The 19293-nt window shown below is 39.9% G+C and overlaps 1 protein-coding gene across 1 annotated transcript in view; it reads left to right on the top strand.

Moving 5' to 3' along the window:
• Nucleotides 1-1669: 1669 nt before the first annotated feature.
• The window catches only part of LOC128737710 (chitinase-3-like protein 2), a 69730-nt gene continuing 52106 nt past the window's right edge, over nt 1670-19293 (top strand). The window contains exons 1-2 of the mRNA XM_053832409.1: nt 1670-2580; nt 12881-13005. Of these exons, the coding sequence (XP_053688384.1) occupies nt 2489-2580; nt 12881-13005 (217 nt within the window). The 5' untranslated portion in view covers nt 1670-2488. The remainder of the gene's footprint in view (nt 2581-12880; nt 13006-19293) is intronic.

Raw genomic sequence — 19293 nt, 5'->3', positions numbered from 1 at the left:
CGAAAATGTCAGTGTCGTCAGGGTCAATGAGAGGCGGCAGTAAAAACGCGCGTTACACCCCGCAGAAGTCATGAATGACTCAAGCGGTTAAAGTGACTATAATCAAAAGTAAGAAGAAATATATGTTGAATTCAAGTAAACAATACGGAAAATTTGAATGGAAGATAAATATATGTTTTCACATAACGTCAGTGGCATAATTTTTCCCATAATTTCGACGTAAAAATTATTTAGAGTGAAGCATTGCAGAGCAAATTTTTTTATGAAAAAGCTAGTAGATTTTTTTTTAACAATCCAGAAAAAAAGCTAGCTAGCCAAAAATTTTCAATCAAGAAAATTCGGAAAAGCTCTGATGATCCTCTGATCTGCCCATAAATGAAGAATTGGCTATTATGCCACAAACATGAAGTTGAGAAAAACGCAATTTTATTACATTTGTCTGTCAAAGAGGTTTTACGCGGTAATGGCAACCTGTTTAATGTGTATATTATCCGTCATACATGCCGGAGTCATGCTGTGAAATTGAAACAGCGATACCTGCGGCCAAAAGACTTCCGGGGCACGTTTTTAACGCAGCAGCCATTTTTTCACATTTATTAACCCAAGGAGAGTTAACAATCCAGGGAAAAACTTGGTTAACGTGCTAACGTTGTGAATTATCTTATGCTGGCGAGTTTTCAAAATGGTTTTAAACTATTTAAAATAGTACGGAAGCATAAGTGACGACGAAATGGATAATGAAACATCTAATCTGTGCACCCGAAGAAGTTGCCAATGAAGCGTGAGGTTTAAGCGGTTGAAATTAGAATTATGATATTGCGCTCTTCGCACTCAATTGGACTGCACAGTTATAAAGTGCAACCTTCAAAACTGTGATGAAAAGTGTGCTACTGATAATATCGCTAGTAATCTTATATCGATAATACCATCAAACTTTATCGTCACGGAAGAGTATCGAAAATTGGAGGGTTTAAAGTGAAATCTTCTTCTTGGCTTGTTATTATTTTAACATTTTTTTTCTATTTCTTACGTATTTCTGCTTATACTGTCATATTATCGTTATTAATTATTAACGATAAGAAAACTTGATCCATAATCGTTATAGATTTTGATCGGCATTTCCCATCATTACAACTCTCCCATCTGAGCTGACATTTGATTGAGCAGTGGCGCCAGTACCAGTTGTAGGAAAAGCAAATAGTATTTAATTTTTCATTTATTTCATATATGCTGCATATTTGTTAAAATTATGAATTATGCGTGGAATTATGTATTTAGAAACTATTTTTATATTATTCGTAGCGTCGATAACAACTCTACTTAAGCATTAGAATTCAAATAGGAGATTCAAGATTCATGGGTTTTTCCACGAAATTTTGGCAACTTTTCTCACCTACAAAATGTGTGACTGAACAAGTGTGCTCAAAATCCAACTTTCAATGCAAAGGGCAATATTATGAAATTAGATATTGTGATCTCAATTTTGGAAAAATGGCATATTAGCTAATTTTTCATTTATGGGCAGTGACGAAGACAAAGAAATACATTACCAATGAAAGTTGGCAACAACGCCATCAATGAACAGTCGAAAGTCGAGGTCGATGAATGAAAATGCATTTATAAGGTTTTCCTTTACGGGAAGGAAGTGTCAGTCAGTCACCAGTTTCACACACAGTCAGTTTGTTTCCAACATCGCAATAACAACAATCAGTCTCCGATCCGTGAAAGTATAGAAGTGGAAGGTCAATGCAAGTGGTCCTTAGTTCCGTTTGTGCCTCATCCTGCCGTGTAATAACCGTGCTGTGCTGTTTCGACAATATATTGAATTGATATAGAACTCCGCTTATGCGTGGCGTGTGAAAATCAACTAGACAACGGGACAAAGCTGACGGACGGAAGGACGGCGGAGCCGTGTCTTTGTGTTGTGGAATTTCGCCTTGCGGACGACGACGACGGCTAGTCCGCTGGCTGGGAGGGTGTCTGTTAAAATTCCAGAACTTGCTGCATCAGCAGCGGTAATTGGATTATACGGTTCTTCGGATTAAAGGAAAATTGTGAGTGAAATTTGCTGCTTTCAGTGGGTGAGGTTTTGTGCGAATTGAAATTAGGAAAAAAAACGAAAGTGTGTTCCGCCTCGCCTCCGAGCCGAGGAACGACGGAAGAATCGCGTGAGTGCGCTGTGTTTTTCAGGTGCTCTCAACTCGACCAACGGGACTGACGTTTTTCGATTACATTAGCAGGTAGTAATACTGCTCTCGCTCGTCGTGGCAGAGTGGTGGCATTATGTAAATTTATCCATCCCATAAATCGCAGTCGGTCCGAGTGAAGTCGCGCTGTTGAACCCTCATCCGTGTGCTGTGCCTGTGGTGTGGTGATATTGGAGATTGGAGCAATTGTCTGACCGCTGCTGTAAAAGCCCCGCTGGGTACGGGTTAGCCACCAGAGTTTGGCTGTCGATCAGCAGCAGTATGCGTCCGTCCCCGTCACTATGATAGCAGCTGGGAGGACGAGACGAGTTGGACAGAAAATGTCCAAACAGCAGGGCAAATATGAGCTACTTAAGGAGGATACTAGTTTAAGGTAGGTGTTTATCTCGCTTCGCTTTTGTTTTTTTGTTTTTTGCTATCCGATTTCCGGAAGTGATTTTTAACTATCGTTCTAAGGTCAGAGCGATGCAGTGCTGCATGCCACTCGCACTCGCTCGTGGGTTTGGTGGCGGACGTGACAGTAGGTGGGAAGTATGGGGAACAACTGCCTCTCAACTAACTAGTCATTAACGTAATAGGTTGTTGTTACTGCTATCAGCAGCACGGCCGTGCCGTGGGTAGAATGTTTCTTTGTTGGGTGCGTTACATCTGTGAAAAGATTTTCCAGCTGCGCTTCCAGCTTGTTATTATACCAAACAACCGCTGCAACGGGATATGCAGGCAATTAAAACCATTTCACGTCACTAATTGTGATGATAAAATTCTCCACAAACATTGTACTGCTCATGATAGCACCGAGCGGACCGACCCTTGTGTAGAAACCAGTTGTTTTGTTGTACAATTATACTTTTCATCGTATGTCCTATTATCAGCATTGAGTTGTTGACTCGGTTCTATTTTTAATCCAGCACATTATGCGTGTGCTGGTGTCCCTATCAACCCGAGTTTCAATCTGAGCTTAGTCCGGATTTGTTGACGCAGTTGCAACTCAGTGAATGACGCATCATTAGTGTCAGGCGATTATTGTTTTTGTTAGTTCTCAGGTCGGGTTGGTCGGCCACCACCTTCAATCGGTGCCAAGTGTATTAGCAATTCGCTTTCAATAAAGGGAAGCATCCGATTTCAAATCAGGACAACGGCTTCGCCCCTAAGTAGGTCATTCGATACGCTGCAGCTCTCGGAGTCCGAGGCTTAAACCGCACAAAGACGGTAAATCATAACCCGCCTCCCTTCTTTTGGGTTTTCTTTTTGTTTGAGTGGTTGAATTGGTTAAAAAAAAAACACACAAGAAGAAGGTAAAATTGCAAAACCTTGAGGGTGCTGAAACTGATCCGGTGACCAACCGGAATAGGAGGCTCCTCACCCGATCCAACCCAACCCAAAACAAACCCAACCAAACCGAAAGAGAAGTTGTGTGGTATTATATTTCACTTTGCCTTTCACTGGTTTGCCTTTGCTTTTGGAGTGTAATATTTTTTATGTTACCCTTCCGGCTTCGAGTGAAGGGCCCATCCACTTAATTTTGGAGTCGTCGTTCGCCAAACGAGAACGCGAGTCGAGGATTGTGGAAAGCCCGTCGTCCGGTCCGGGTTCGCTAGAAGCAACGGCAATTAATTTTGAAATAACGACAACACAGGTTGGTGCCGATAGCAGCACCAAATGGCGCTATTATATGTCGTTCGACGAAAGCATGGTTTTAAAAAATAAGGTGCTCGTTTTGGCTTGTTCGATACTTGGAACCAGGAAAACCCCTTAAACTGGCTAGAATATAATAAAAAGTTTTTATACTCCGGTTTAAACAAATACTAAAGGAATTTTACGGTTATAATTAATTAACTCGTTGTAGTTACCTTGTTACAGAACTATAAAAAGTTGAAAATCGGAGTCTTGCGTGAATGTTACACGATTAAATTGGATATTTCCTGAATTCTGTTAAACCAGAGAGACAAAATCGTGTCGCGTGTGACCAAAATTTATTACAGGCTCCCTAGTCGTGACCGGTGAAGGCCCAAACCCAGCGGGTTGTGGGACGGTCATGATCAGGTTTGGCCTTGTACTAATCAGATAACCTCAGCTACAGGAGCGGAAACACTTATCCCAGTCTCCACGCGGTGCCGCCTGGGACACAACCGGGCCTGTGGTCGACCAAATACCAGTTTTTGGTTGTACCCTCGGTTGAGTGCTACCAGGGAAAGCGGGCACTTAGTGCCTACGGGTGGCGTAGAGCAATGCAGCAATTGCAGCTCAGCACTATAAACCAAAAAGCCACGTCGAGAGTTCCGTGAGCATATTAGGATATCCAAACAGGTTTATAACTTTGCAGAAAACCACAAGCAATAAGTAGCAGTAAGTTGTTCAATGGTATCACTGAACCAGAAAATGAGAAAATTTAGCGAATGATATGGAACTCGCGCTCTATTTTCGTATCGAGTGAAAGATGTTTCGCATTCTCTTTTCACCTCCTCAATGTGTTATTATGCTTGTTCAATGAAATCGCTGAACCAACGCTCTCGTCGTGTTGAACGTTTTACCAAACAGCTTTGCGGCTACATAAAATGAAATCGAAGCGCAAGCCATAGGAATATGTAGTAGTAAGTTGTTCTCGACAGATGGAAGCAGTTCTTTAGTTGGCCTCAATGGCGAAGTCACAGGAAGAGGCGGAACGGAAATTAACCTAGGAGCGCCCATGGAAGATAGTCCTAGCACCTGTTCTCCAAAAAGTTAAACGAGAAATCGGGCTGCTGAAGACCAATAAAGCCGCTATGAAAAACCGCCTTCCGGCAGAGCTTTATAAACATGGCGGAAACACTAGCAAAGGCACTACATTGGGTTATTTCGAGGATTTGGGAGGAGGAAAAACTACCGGAGGAATGGATGGAAGGAGTGGTTTGTCCCATCTACAAAAAGGGTGATCGGCTAGACTGCTGCTACTATCGTGGTATTACGTTGGTAAACGCCGCCTATCTCTGGGACACTCTCGATTCCCTTCGAGACGCGGCGAGGGTTGAAACAAGGTGACAGTTTATCCTGCATGCTGTTCAACATCGCCCTTGAGGGGGTAATCCAACGAGCGGGCATCGAAACGAGAGGCACGATTTTTACCAAGGGTAGCCAACTCTAGGCTTTGCAGATGACTTCGATATCATAGTGTAGGCACAGTTAGCAGCAGAACAAAATCTTCCCTTACCTGGGAGAGAAGGGCCAAAAATGTAGGCACAGGACAGTTCTTCAGGACTTCAGCGACTTCAAGGTTTCTTTTTCACAAAACCACGATTTTGTATTTTTCAGCAATTAACAATCTTACGTTAATTTATTTTAAAACAATCTTAAGCAGAGCAAATTTACAACAAACCTATCTCAACGAAAGTGCTTGAAAAAAATTAGTGAAAATTTTCACCCCCGATTGCTTTGATTTGTTATTTTCCAAATCAAGCGGTAACCAGGGTTACGGGGTTTGGCACGTTTGTATTATTCGTGTGTAAAATGTTGGCAACATTCTCCGGGCCAGTAACAGAGCTCACTTGCTATAGTATAATTTTGCTAACTGGTCTCGTGTACACTGATCTCGATGTTCTTACACAAACTGTCCTCACCCTTCCATCTGTTCTCTGAAAAATCTTTTCTACCACACCTTTTGGCCAATTTCAACGATGGAGAGATTCATCCACGATCATTACTAGATCTCCAATGCCATATTCACGATAGTTTCTACTATCCGGCCACTTCCGGCTCCTCATCAGCTCTGGTCGATATGCAGCTATCCATTTGCGCCAAAACCTATCTGCAAATACCTGTGCGTGCTTATAGGTAGCAAGACAGTTCAGATCTCACTCATCAAAATCGTGATCAAATTGAATTGAATTGTTTCGACGTAGCAGCAACATGTTTGGCGTCAGTGGTTCAGGCTCTTGAGGGTCATCGGATATATGCATCAACGGTCTATTGTTAATTACGTTCATTACCTCACACAAAGCTGTCCGTAAAACCAATTCCGTTGGATGTGTTTCCCGTAGCACTGCTCGAAGTGCAGTTTTCACAGTTCTCACTAACCGCTCCCAGCATCCTCCGAAATGCGGTGCTCCAGGGGGAGTAAATGTCCATTCGACGCCCCTAACGCTTAATGAATTTTCAATTTGCGGCTGATCCAATGTTCTTACCAATTGTTTTAGTTCCTTATCTGTCCTTTCAGGAGGCAGGTTACCCGTTTGCGGAACAGTCGGGTTTCCTCTTAACTCTCGACATTTGATACAGGACTTTGCGTATTTCTTCACCTGCAAACGGATCTTCAGGATACGATGACGTTCTTTGAAATTGGTAAGGACGGTTTCTAGCCCTTGATGTGCATTGACAATGTGGTACATTCGAATCAATAATGTTGAAAACTGATGGTTGTTGGGCAGGATTACAGGATTATTGACTTCAAAAGGTTTATCATCATTTTGCAAACGACCTCTCATGCGAATGATTCCATTGTGCATAAACGGAGAGTAGGACTTCAAACGACTGTTACTCTTGGCGTATCCAGTTTGGCTTAGACTCCGAAACTCTTCATTGAACACTTTCAGCTGTACTTTTCTATGCCAAACATTTCTCGCCTCACTTATATCACGGACATCAATCGTCAAGCGCTGTGGTCGATTGTGTTTTGGCAACAGCAAAATATTTTTCATTTTTAAAACGTACCCAGTAGTTCTAATCAATCTATTGGAATCAGAAAACCTTTCAATATCGGGTTAATCAATCATTTCTGTGTGGTAAATGGTATAGCATAATAAACTTAACGCATACTCGACTATTTCCTTGTGGAAATTCAGCAATTCAGCAGATGATATTTCTAGAGGAATACTAATCAATTGTCGAACACCTTCACTGCTTTGAAGACCCGGTCCGAATCGTTTTGTCTAGTGCAGGGAGATTCAAAGGAAAGACGAATTGATCTGTCTGAAGATCCCACATGATGCCTAGTACTCGGGTGTAATATTCTGCACCTTCGCCTTTCAAAGCGGGTTCAAGAAATTTCAGCAGAGCCTGCTGAATCTCTTGATCTTCGTCCGATATTTTTGCAGAATGATCAGTAATACCAAAATCTTCAATTTTATACATACGCTTTACCAGGCTGGTCAGAGAAGAAGAAGAAGTTGTTCTCATCTTATCTCATGCGATCTTATGATGAACGAATGACGAAAATATATTTATCCGGCTGAATTTTGTTACCTGTCCTGTGAACAGATTAAACGAGTCGCCCCTTGGTAAGGAAGAGTAACACCTTCCCGAAACGACGAGTAAGCTAATGACACGGCTGTCTTCTGCCCCAGTAAAACCGTAGCTGGTCTCTAAGTACGTTCAAAAGTCGGTGGTTGCAGGCTCAGATGCAACATTCCCCATGAATGATAGCGGTACAACCCTCGCATGGACTCACTGCTGGCATAGTTAACCATGGGGTCCTAAAGGCGACTACATATTACGAGCAAAGATAGCGGCTTAGAGTTGGGACCCATTAGAATGGACCGATTTATAAATTGGGGATCGAAGTCGACCGAGGCAGCTGATGCTGGAATAGATTATGTTTTTGCCAAAAGCAACCAAAAGCAAAAACTAGTAGAGCTAGTAGCAAGCTGGAGGAGGCAACCGGGCTGGTGGGCGAGCCCACGTGGACATTAAGGAACTAGTAACTGCCGTGGCAGGGAAGCTGTCGCTGTTGAAACGGTACGAGATCGCGGAAGCTCTTGTCGCTGCCGTTAAGACTATGGCCACGCCAAGTTGGACACGCACGCCACTTGCCAAGCTCAAAGCCAAGCCCCGGCTGGTGAAACATTCTGTTTTTCTTTTGCTTTTTGTCTTCCGTTTTTCTTTTTTATCTGTCCCATTTTCCACGTTTCTTCCGTTTTTTTTTTGCTTTTTTCTGTCCGTAGTTTCCTCTTGCTTTGTTCCTTCTGTTCCTGCTCCGCTTTTCGTCATTTTACAGAGTCCTGATTGTTCTTTTCTGTTTTTTCACTATTTTTCTTCCGTCTTTCCTCATTCCCTATTATGTTTTGTGTTTTTTGTTTCTGTCCATCGTCACGTCGACTTTATCCGGTCCCTAATTTCGGCTTTTTTCGCTTTCGGGCTTTTCCTTTTCGTCTGATCGGTTCTTACTGTTTTCTGTCACGTTCTGCTTTTCTTTTTCCTGCCAATTTTTGTCTTCAGTTTTTTTTATTTTTCTATTCCGTTTTTTCTGTTCTCGTTTCTCCATTTTACTGTTGCCGTATTCCTCCTATTCTGTCCAGTTTATCTAATTTTATTTCGCTTTCTTTGTGTTTTTTAAATTTTCTCTCGTCTTACTCTTCGTTTTCTGTCCGGCTCCTTAGTTTATGCCTCGTTTTTTCTTCCCGTTTTTACCTTTCCCCTTATTCCCGTTTTTCCTCCCATTCTGTCACGATTTTTTTTATTTTTCATGCCTTTATCGTGCCAGTTTTTTTTCTTTTCTTTCCTTCGCGTTTTTCCCTTTTCCTTTTGCTTGTCGACTACATTTTTCTGTTTTTAAAGAGAAAATACAAAAAAACGAACTGGAAAAGAAAAAAACGTACATAACCGTAATAACATAACGTACATAACGTAATAACCAGAGAAAAACGAGAAATAAGGAAAAATAAACTGAAAAAGGAAAACCAAGAAACTGGTTAAATGCGACATGCGAACAGAATAAGACCAGAAAAATAAAGAAAGCGGATGGAGAGGAAAAAGGGAGAAAAAAAGAAAGAGAGTAAACGCAAAAGAAACCTTCAAAAAGAGGAAAACAGAAGATATAAAAAGACAAAACCACAGAGAACACAGACATCCAAGCTAGAACAAATTTTTCGTAACTTTCTGTGTAAAAATTCAAACGAAAAACCGTTAAAATTACAACAGTTATCAAACGCCGCCTAGCCTACGAATCGCCAAACTAAATTGACTGTCAATCACCGACACCGTCAAGTATTTCCGTCAATTCTGGCTTTAGTTTTCAAAAGGTCGCATAATCAACCCTTTTGCATGCATTATGCGACCTTCTGAAAACTAAAGGTCTGGCTTTAGTTTTCAAAAGGTCGCATAATCAACCCTTTTGCATGCATTATGCGACCTTCTGAAAACTAAAGCCAGAATTAACGATGAGAGATAACACTTGAAATAACTATCGATATTACGGGGCATTTATTTTATCATTTATTTATCGATGATTTGACGGATACTATTTCGAACAAAACTAGTCAAACATCAACAGCAATAATAATGATAATTAGCATAACAACACGATAACATCAAAAGAAGACCGAATTTTGCCACGTGTGTGTCACAAATCGGAAATCATTTCTAACAATGAAGTTTGACGATACTATCGATACCACACTAGTTTCGATAGTATCAACAAACCTTTGTACCATTCCCATCGTTCGGTTTGTTTACTGATGAGCTTTTGATGTTTTTTTGGTTTTTGCATAAGTAAAAAAGGGAAAGAAATATATCGGATTTCAGTTTTGACAGATGCTTGCGGGTGGCGTCGCCATCAAACGAATCGCCTGGGGTGCGAGGGGTAACTTCGGGTAACTTTAACGTGAACGAGGGGTTATTTCGAAATTGCCGTTACAAAAATTTACACAGGTTGAGTATGCCAGCCTGGATGTCTGTTCTCTGTGACAAAACATCAAAGAAGAAAAGAGAAAACAAAAACGGGACATAAAGGGGATGCAAAGAGGAGAGAAGAGAAAAAAAATTGAAAAAATGAGGAAACAGATGTTGAACGTGGCAAAAGGAGATAAAACAGAAGGGGGAGAAAAGGAAAACGGAAAAGAAATAGTTAGTCATTTTTAACTCTTTTTATCTATATTCCTTCCCGTTTTTCGTCTTCGTTTGTTCCGTTTTTCCTCTTTTAGATCCCTCGTTCTTTCTTCTTTTCTATAGCGTTTGTACTAATATGATTCTCTTTTGTCGCTTTACTCTAGTTTTTTTCCTGTATGGACTCATCACATATCGTTTGATCTATTGTGATATCGCCCGGGCGTTTACTTTATAATCCGCACTGCATTTATTGTTGCAATAATCGCTATTGAGTGAGCGATATGCTTATTGAATTTTATATGTGCGTGCTTGTGTGTATTGGGGTTTACCTTCAAAGCTTGATCTACTTTACCCACCTCGTTCCACATGACAGCGCTGTCCCCAATTATAGCCATCCGAGACAGCGAATGGTCTAATTCTACTAAGATTCGAACCCATGACCATTCACTTGCAAAGCGTTACTTTTTTTCTTTTCCTGACCCATTTTTTCTGATTACAGATTGTTCCGGTTTTTCTTGTGTCCAGGTCCATTTTTTCTGTTCTGTTCACGTTTTCTGTTTTTCTTTTCTCTTCGTTTTTTGTCTTCCGTTTTTTATCTCTTTTCTGTCTCTTCTTCTTTCTCTGTTCCATTCTTTTTTTCCTATCACGTGTTTCGCTTTTCTCTATAGTCCTGACTCTGTTTTTTCTGTTTTCCATTTTTCCTCGTTCCGTATCACATTTTTTGTCATTTTCTGTCCCGATGTCCTGATTTCTGTCCCCCGAATCTTCTATGTTTTTCGTTTTCTATTATGTTTCGTTCCGTTCTGTTCTTCCTTTTATTATTTTATTATTATTTATTTATCCTGCGTATGCTGCTTTTCTGTTACGTTCTGTTTTTTCGCTTTTTGCTTTTTTTTTCTGTTCCGGTTCCTGCCTCTTTTTTTGTTCTCGTTTCTCCATTTTCCTGCTGCCTGTACTCGAAAACGGTGCAGCTAAGGAACTATTTACAATCTACGTGAGGAATGTCGAGCTACTCCCAAATGAATTGAGAAATAAATGAATGGTCTCTAAGTTATCCCGTTCTTAATACTGAAAAAACTAAACCGTGTAAAAAAGTACTTGAGTGTACTGTATTTTCTCCTTTTCTATCCCGTTTTTCTCCAAATAAATTTCTTTATGATTCTTCTTCCTTTTCCATCTATTTTTGTCCGTCTCCTGTCTGTTTTTTCCCTGCCATTTTCTACCTTTCTTCTTTTTTATGTCCCGTTTTCCCTCTCATTACTTTTTTTCATGCCAGTTTCCGTCTCTCTCTCACTCGCTCTATCCAGTTTTTGTTACGTTTATTACCGTACTTTTTCATTCCTGTCTTATTTTCCCCCCTTTTCTGGAAAGCAGCAGAATAATCGTTTCTAAAGTTTTCGTCTTTTTCAAACTTCCGTCTGTTTCGTTTCTTCCCGTTTTTACTTCTTGTCTGTCTCTTTCTTCACTTCACTCTCTGGTTTTTCTTTCTATTTCTCGTCATCTTTTCATCATCTTTTTCCTTTATACCCTTTTTGGTCCTGTTTTTCTTTTTATGTGCCATTTTCCCTTCCTATCCTCACTTTATCCCATCTTCTTATTCCTCGTTTGCCTCGCTCTCTCTTTCACTATTCTTCCTTTCTCTTTGGTTGTTTTCTATTCCATTTCCTTTTTCTTGTCCTGTTTTCCACAGTTTCTTTCCCATTTACCCACCATTTCTGTCACGATTTTTTTCTCTGCCATGACCTCAGGCCCGTTTTTCCTCGTTTTTTGTTCACCGTCCCGTTAACATTTTTTAGTTTTTCTGTACCGGTTAAGTTTTAGTAGATCTGTTCCTTTCTTCTTCTTATCATGTCCTTCTTTTCTGTCACGTTCTGTTTTTCGCTTTGACCATTTCCCTTCCGTTCTTTTTTCTTCATTTTTCTTGTTTCATAATTTTCTTGCTCTTGAATTTTCTTCTTTTTCGATCTTCAAATCGAATCTTTGAAATTTCCTCTTTTTCTATCCCGTTTTTCATCACTATTCTGTTTTTTCTTCTTTCCTGTCCAGTTTGTCCTCATTTTCTATCTCATTTTTTATTTTCTCTATTGTTTGTTCTCTTCCGTCTTCCCTCTTTTTCTGTCAAGTCTTGTCGTTTTTTACCTCATTTTCTTTTTTGCTCCCGTTTTCTTTTTTTTCCACATTTTTTCTCTTTTTACGACCCGGATTTCCCCTCCCGTTCTGTTACGATTTTTCTTTTCATGCCAATTTTTCTTCTTTTGCGCTCCCGTGTCTTTCCTCTTTTGCTACCACGTGTTTGTCCGGTATTTTTTCACAATTTTTTCCGTGCTCTTTTCTGAGTTTTTCTGTACTGGTTCTTGGCTGGGAGGTGCTGCTATATAGAGTCAGCAGGATCGTTGCACTAGCCCTGTAAATGTCCTGTACTCTAATAACCGGCTGCGAAGTCAGTCGATACAGAAGTTTGAACGAACTTTTATGTTAGAATTTTAATTGAAGGCCACCCTATCGAGTTGGTATAAATTTATGTTTCATCGAAAAAAGTTATCTGTGGTTAAACCAACAACGTAGGCTTTGAATTTATCCGTAACATAAACACAAACGTCAAACCAACCAAACTTCCCTTTCAACATTCCATCGGTGCAAAAAAAGCGAAATGCCACACTTATGAGAGGTTAGAACTTAGAAGTTAGAGGTACCAGTCACGAAGTCGCCACCGCCATCCACAGCACCTACCCCGACCACAAAACTAATCATATTTATGACCGGCTCGCATTCCAGTTCCGCAGCACCAGGCAGGCAGGCAGAGGCAGGTCGTTCGTTATGCCTTCCGTCTTGTTTAAAGGAGAAGCTATAATTTTATTGTTTCCATTTTCCATTTACAGGAAAAAACACACCTACATTCAGGGATGCCTTCTGCTGGCCTTAGCCGCACTGTCCAGTGTGGCAGTGTACGCGACCTGGACGATGATCTACCGCCAGAATCTAATCATTCCACCGACACTAATCGGTAAGTAGGAAAAAGCTGGTGCTGGACTGACTGGACAGGGTACCTGTCTCCACTAGTTACTATCTGTAATGTAGGTAGTATGGGGAAAGCAGGGCAGGTAACAGGGGGGCGGGGGAGGGGTTTGATAAGTTAATCAGAATTTACTTTTTGCTGTTTGTTTTGCTGAGCTGAACTAAGTATTATTATAGCTCGTTCGTTGGCAATTATCATGCCCGTTGGTAATCGGAGAAACGAAACGATAAGCACGTTGGATTTAAATGCGCATTATAAGTTGCATTCAACAATAGCGGGTTTGCCTCAATTCAATTTGATTTACGACTGAGAGGAATTGGTTTGTGGTGGAATCACACAGAGTTCAGGATAGAAAATTCGGATTACGAAATCTACGATAATCTACCGGCTAAAATAGAGACTTTATTGTGCACATTGTTTGTTGTGCACGTTTCTAAAGAATCATAATTTTAATTTCCATTAGCGTCTGCGCAATCATCATCATCATCATCAGCATCATCATCATCAGTATCGTCATCATCAGTATCGTCATCATTATCATCATCATCATCATGAACAACTACAGTATTATCGAATTTATCATCGAAAATTTTGTAACCATTATCCTGGAAGTACCGCCTGACCGTACACCTTGGAGGCAGCTTTTCGGTGCCGGTGCACTGTGATTCGCCGAATAAATTCAAAAACTGCAAATTCGGAACACGGTTTGCCATCACGTCGGTTACTTCCAGTGCACTAGTTTTCAACGTCAATTGCTGCAAATTCTTTAGCGGTGGTAGGTCACTGGCTAATAGTTCCGGTTCATTGTGCACAATTAATTCCCGTAGTTTGGATAGGCCTTCTATCAGATCGTACAGGTGTTCACCACTGCATTCGACAATCTCCAGGGTTGTAAGGTGCGGAAAACTATCGTTGACCTTTCCGGTCGGTATCGCATCGCAACTAAATTTCAAATAATGAACACTGGGAAAGATGCGTTGCCAATGATTGACGAAATGCATCGTTAGGTACGGTGACATGTCGCTTCGATTGAATTGCAACATTTCAATGCTGGGCAAACAAATATCAAGAAATGTTGGGCAAATTTCTCTATAACCAAAACTAAGAATCTGTAACGAAAAAGAATGCCGATAAAAAGTTTAAATTAAATGCCAAGTTGAAGCAATTTACTTTGAGATGCGCTAGACTGGTCAAACATTGTAATGATGTAACGCATCCGCAGACAAGTCGTAATTTGGTCAACGATGGACAAACCCTACAGAGTTGTTCCAGCTCTTCTTGATCAATCATCTCCGCACTTACTGATGAGAGTTGGGATACATTTGGACATTTTCCAAATACCCCATCGCCGTAGTTTTTATAAAACACTGACAGGTGCTTGAGTGACAATTTCTGAATTATCAAGGGTAGATCGTGAAAGTTGTTCGAGGCTTTAAGTATACGTAGATTTGGAGCCAGGCGAATGATGTTAAGTTGCTTGATGCTGCGGATATCACTGACAAGTAATTCCTTCAAGTTTTCTAGAACCGGTAATGCATCATCTGGTGTTTGCCATTCACAGAAGTATTCGACCTCCTCAACACGTGAACAAAGGAAAAATAATTTCACAGGAAAGCCTTCTGTTGGCTTAAAACATAATAATTGCTCCACGGATGTGCAAGGTCTTTCAAAGCACATCACTAATTTTTCGATTTCCTCTTCATTAAATTCGGATCTAAAATCGCAAAGTACGGCTCGATAGTATCGTGAAATTTTATGTAGTGCTTTTATGTCTTTCTTTTCATATATCTTCAGGTTCAATTGAATGCGACCCAAAAAACTGTAGTCAAAAGCCAGAGCATTCCATCGCCGACTCACCATGGAGAGCGTTTTACGTTCGCCCAGGCGGGCCAAAGAAGTGAAAATGAGCTGCAAAATTTCGTTGGGTAGCTGGTTGATGTGTACCTTGCGACGCTCCATGATGTCCGCCATTCCGGTTTATTTCCTATCCTGTTCAAGATTACGTTTCAATCAATAACTTTGTAATCGTACTTACAACGTTGTGAAAATTTTAACTCTTCAATTGATGGAACTATAGCAGAAAACTGTTACCGACTCATTGGATTTACAAATCTAGTATAATAACTAACAAAAGAAAGACCTAACAGCAGTTACCGTGCAAGCACCATATTCAAAACAGTGCCTAATTCGAAACAGTTGCAAATTTTTCATGAATAGTGACAAAATTCTAGCTATTCAAACAATTTAATGGTTTAAATAGTCAGAGTTTTATCATTATTTATGAAAAAATTTTCAACTGTTCAGAATTGGGCACTGTTTTGAATATGGTACTTGCACGGTACCTATCGAAAGCTACCGTTGCTTACAGTACTACTTACGTTTGCGATTACCGAAGCTGAACTGAAATAGATTTTCAAGCCTGTTCGCACTTCTACGAAGTCCGATCCCATGTCGAACCTGCATTGTGTCATTCTGCCATTGTCATTGTCATTGTGAATGATGACAAAGGCCAAAATGCTTCCCTCTTCTGTTATCTCACATAAAAACCAAACAATATTTACCTAATATCAGCATCTTCGTACTCGTAGTCGCGAATTTAATTTAACATTCATAATGCAGGGATGCCAGATACTTTCGAAAAGTAGTACAGGTGCATTGGGCGATACTGTATTGGTATCGAAAAAATCGATACTTTTGGGCCGATACTTCGATATTTTGAATCGATAGTCAGTGTTCCGACCAGTATCGATACTAAAACGCCGATATTTGTATCGATACCTTTGTAGTAAAAGCTAAACAAAACTACAATACTTTACTTATTCTAATGCGATGTTCATTTTTTTGACGTAGGACTACGTTTTTGTTTACTATCTGGGACTGTGTAGCACTTTGTGAAAACGAAAATAGAAGTGTAACGTTGGAATGAAAGATTTCAAATGCTAATAACTACTAAACTACTGAACAAAACTGAACAATTTATATATCGTTGGAAAGATAAAATGACCAGCAATGAATGAACCCAATGGGATGAAACCCAAAGCTAGGCGGACAAAAATAATTACGCTAAAACTGTTAGTCCTAGGTATATAGTATGTTCTGAGTAAATTTGTTATTTTAACTCCCGCATTTTTTGGTGTATATAACATTAGGGTGACCATCATAGTAAGCGAGTGCAAAATATAAACTTTTTTATGGCTCAAGTTAGCTGAATAAAACGTTCAGCAAAGTTAAAGAACATTAAGTTTTAAGTAACTTTGCCAAAGAAATAAAAGTTCTATCTCTTATGGATCATGGGCCGGAGATATTTAAAGTTTTTTTCTTGTCGGGGTGGACCTAAAAAATCCGTTTTTCCTTTATATCTTCTTTCGTATTTGTTTCTCACAAATCATGCCTTCCGAGCACTTTCACATGAATAGAAAACACACATTTTGTTTGAAGGAATCAAGTCGTTATCTCCTTCTGTTCTCAAGCTGCAGGCATTTTTTATAAAAAAACTATAGTTTTTTCAAATGTCAATAAACTTAACTACTCAAAAGCAGCAAATCAAATTTTGTATAAATGTTTAGTCTCCGATATTGAGATCACATCGGTCTAGGTCGGCCCTTTTTTGCTAGACCGTTTTGAATATTGAAGTAAAAATTACCGTTTTACTTACCAAAATCACAATTTTGATGGGGTCCTAATTCACCACAGAAAATATTCTTGCCCTCGAAAACCTCCATATGCCAAATATGGTTCTATTTGCTTGATTAGTTCTCGAGTTATAAGAAAATTTGTATTTCATTTGTATAGGAGCCCCCCTCCTAAAGTGGGGAGGGGTCCCAATTCATCATAGAAAAAATTTTTGTCTCCAAAAACACTCACATGCCAAATTTGGATCCATTTGCTTGATTAGTTCTCGAGTTATGAGGAAATTTATATTTCATTGGTACAGGAGCCCCCCCTCCTAAAGTGGGGAGGGGTCCTACTCCCAATTCATCATAGAAAAAAATTTTGTTTCCAAAAACACTCACATGTCAAATTTGGTTCCATTTGCTGGGTTACTTTTCGAGTTATGAGGAAATTTGTATTTCGTTTGTATAGGAGCCCTCTTCTTAAAGTGGGGAGGGATCCTAATTCACCATAGAAAATATTCTTGTTCTCGAAAACTTTCACATGCCAAATTTGGTTCCATTTGCTTGATTAATTCTCGAGTTATGAGGAAATTTGCATTTCATTTGTATAGGAGCCCCCCTTCCTAAAGTGGGTAGGGGTCCCAATTCATCATAGAAAAAAAATTTGTCTCCAAAAACACCCACGTGCCAAATTTTGTTCCATTTGCTTGATTAGTTCTCGAGTTATGAGGAAATTTGTATTTCATTTGTATAGGAGCCCCCCCTCTTAAAGTGGGGAGGAGTTTTAATTCACCATAGAAAATATTCTTGCCCTAGAAAACTTTCACATGCCAAATTTGGTTCCATTTGCTTGATTAGTTCTCGAGTTATGAGGAAATTTGTATTTCATTTGTATAGGAGCCCCCCTCCTAAAGTGGGGAGGGGTCCTACTCCCAATTCATCATAGAAAAAATTTTTGTCTCCAAAAACACTCACATGTCAAATTTGGTTCCATTTGCTGGATTAGTTCTCTAGTTATGAGGAAATTTGTATTTCGTTTGTATGGAAGCCCCCCTCTTAAAGTGGGGAGGAGTTTTAATTCACCATAGAAAATATTCTTGTCCTCGAAAACTTTCACATGCCAAATTTTGTTCCATTTGCTGATTAGTTCTCGAGTTATGAGGAAATTTATATTTCATTTGTATAGCAGCCCCCCCCTCCTAAAGTGTGAGGGGTCCCAATTCATCATAGAAAAAAATTTTGTCTACAAAAACACCAACATGCCAAATTTGGTTCCATTTGCTGGATTAGTTCTCTAGTTATGAGGAAATTTGTATTTCGTTTGTATGGAAGCCCCCCTCTTAAAGTGGGGAGGAGTTTTAATTCACCATAGAAAATATTCTTGTCCTCGAAAACTTTCACATGCCAAATTTTGTTCCATTTGCTGATTAGTTCTCGAGTTATGAGGAAATTTATATTTCATTTGTATAGCAGCCCCCCCCTCCTAAAGTGTGAGGGGTCCCAATTCATCATAGAAAAAAATTTTGTCTACAAAAACACCAACATGCCAAATTTGGTTCCATTTGCTGGATTAGTTCTCTAGTTATGAGGAAATTTGTATTTCGTTTGTATAGCAGCCCCCCCCTTCTAAAGTGTGAGGGGTCCCAATTCATCATAGAAAAAATTTTTGTCTCCAAAAACACCCACATGCCAAATTTGGTTCCATTTGCTTAATTACTTCTCGAGTTATGAGGAAAATTGTGTTTCTTTGGTACAGGAGCCCCCCTCTTAAAGTGGGGAGGGGTCCTAATTTACTATAGAAAATATTCTTGCCCTCGAAAACCTTCACATGCCAAATTTGGTTCCGTTTGCTTGATTAGTTCTCGAATTATGAGGAAATTTGTATTTCATTTGTGTAGAAGCCCCCCCCCCCTCTCAAAGTGGGGAGGGGTCCCAATTCACCATAGAAAATATTCTTGCCCTCAAAACTTTTACATGCCAAATTTGGTTTCATTTGCTTGATTAGCTTTCGAGTTATGAGGAAATTTGTATAGGAGCCCCCCCCTCCTAAAGTGAGGAGGGGTCCCAGTTCATCATACAAAAAATTTTTGTCTCCAAAAACACCCACGTGTCAAATTTGGTTCCATTTGCTTGATTAGTTCCCGATTTATGAGGAAATTTGTATTTCGTTTGTATAGGAACCCCCCCTCGTAAAGTGGGGAGGGGTCCCAATTCACCATAGAAAAAAATTTTGTCTCCAAAAACACCAACATGCCATATTTGGTTCCATTTGCTTGATTAGTTCTCGAGTTATGAGGAAATTTATATTTCATTGTTACAGGAGCCCCCCCCCCTCCTAAAGTGGGGAGGGGTCCCAATCCATCATAGAAAAAAAATTTGTCTCCAAAAACACCCACATGCCAAATTTGGTTCCATTTGCTTGATTAGTACTCGAGTTATGAAGAAATTTATATTTCATTGTTACAGGAGCTCCCCCTCCTAAAGTGAGGAGGGGTGCCAATCCATCATGGGAAAAAATTTTGTCTCCAAAAACACCAATATGCCAAATTTGGTTCCATTTGCTGGATTAGTTCTCGAGTTATGAGGAAATATGTATTTCATTTGTATAGGAACCCCCCCTCCTAAAGTGGGGGGGGTCCCAATTCACCATAGAAAAAATTTT

Source organism: Sabethes cyaneus, chromosome 1, assembly GCF_943734655.1.
Source record: "Sabethes cyaneus chromosome 1, idSabCyanKW18_F2, whole genome shotgun sequence".
Classification (NCBI taxonomy): Eukaryota; Metazoa; Arthropoda; class Insecta; order Diptera; family Culicidae; genus Sabethes; species Sabethes cyaneus.
Note: the sequence above shows the minus strand (reverse complement) of the source record. Positions and strands in the feature narration are given on the sequence as shown.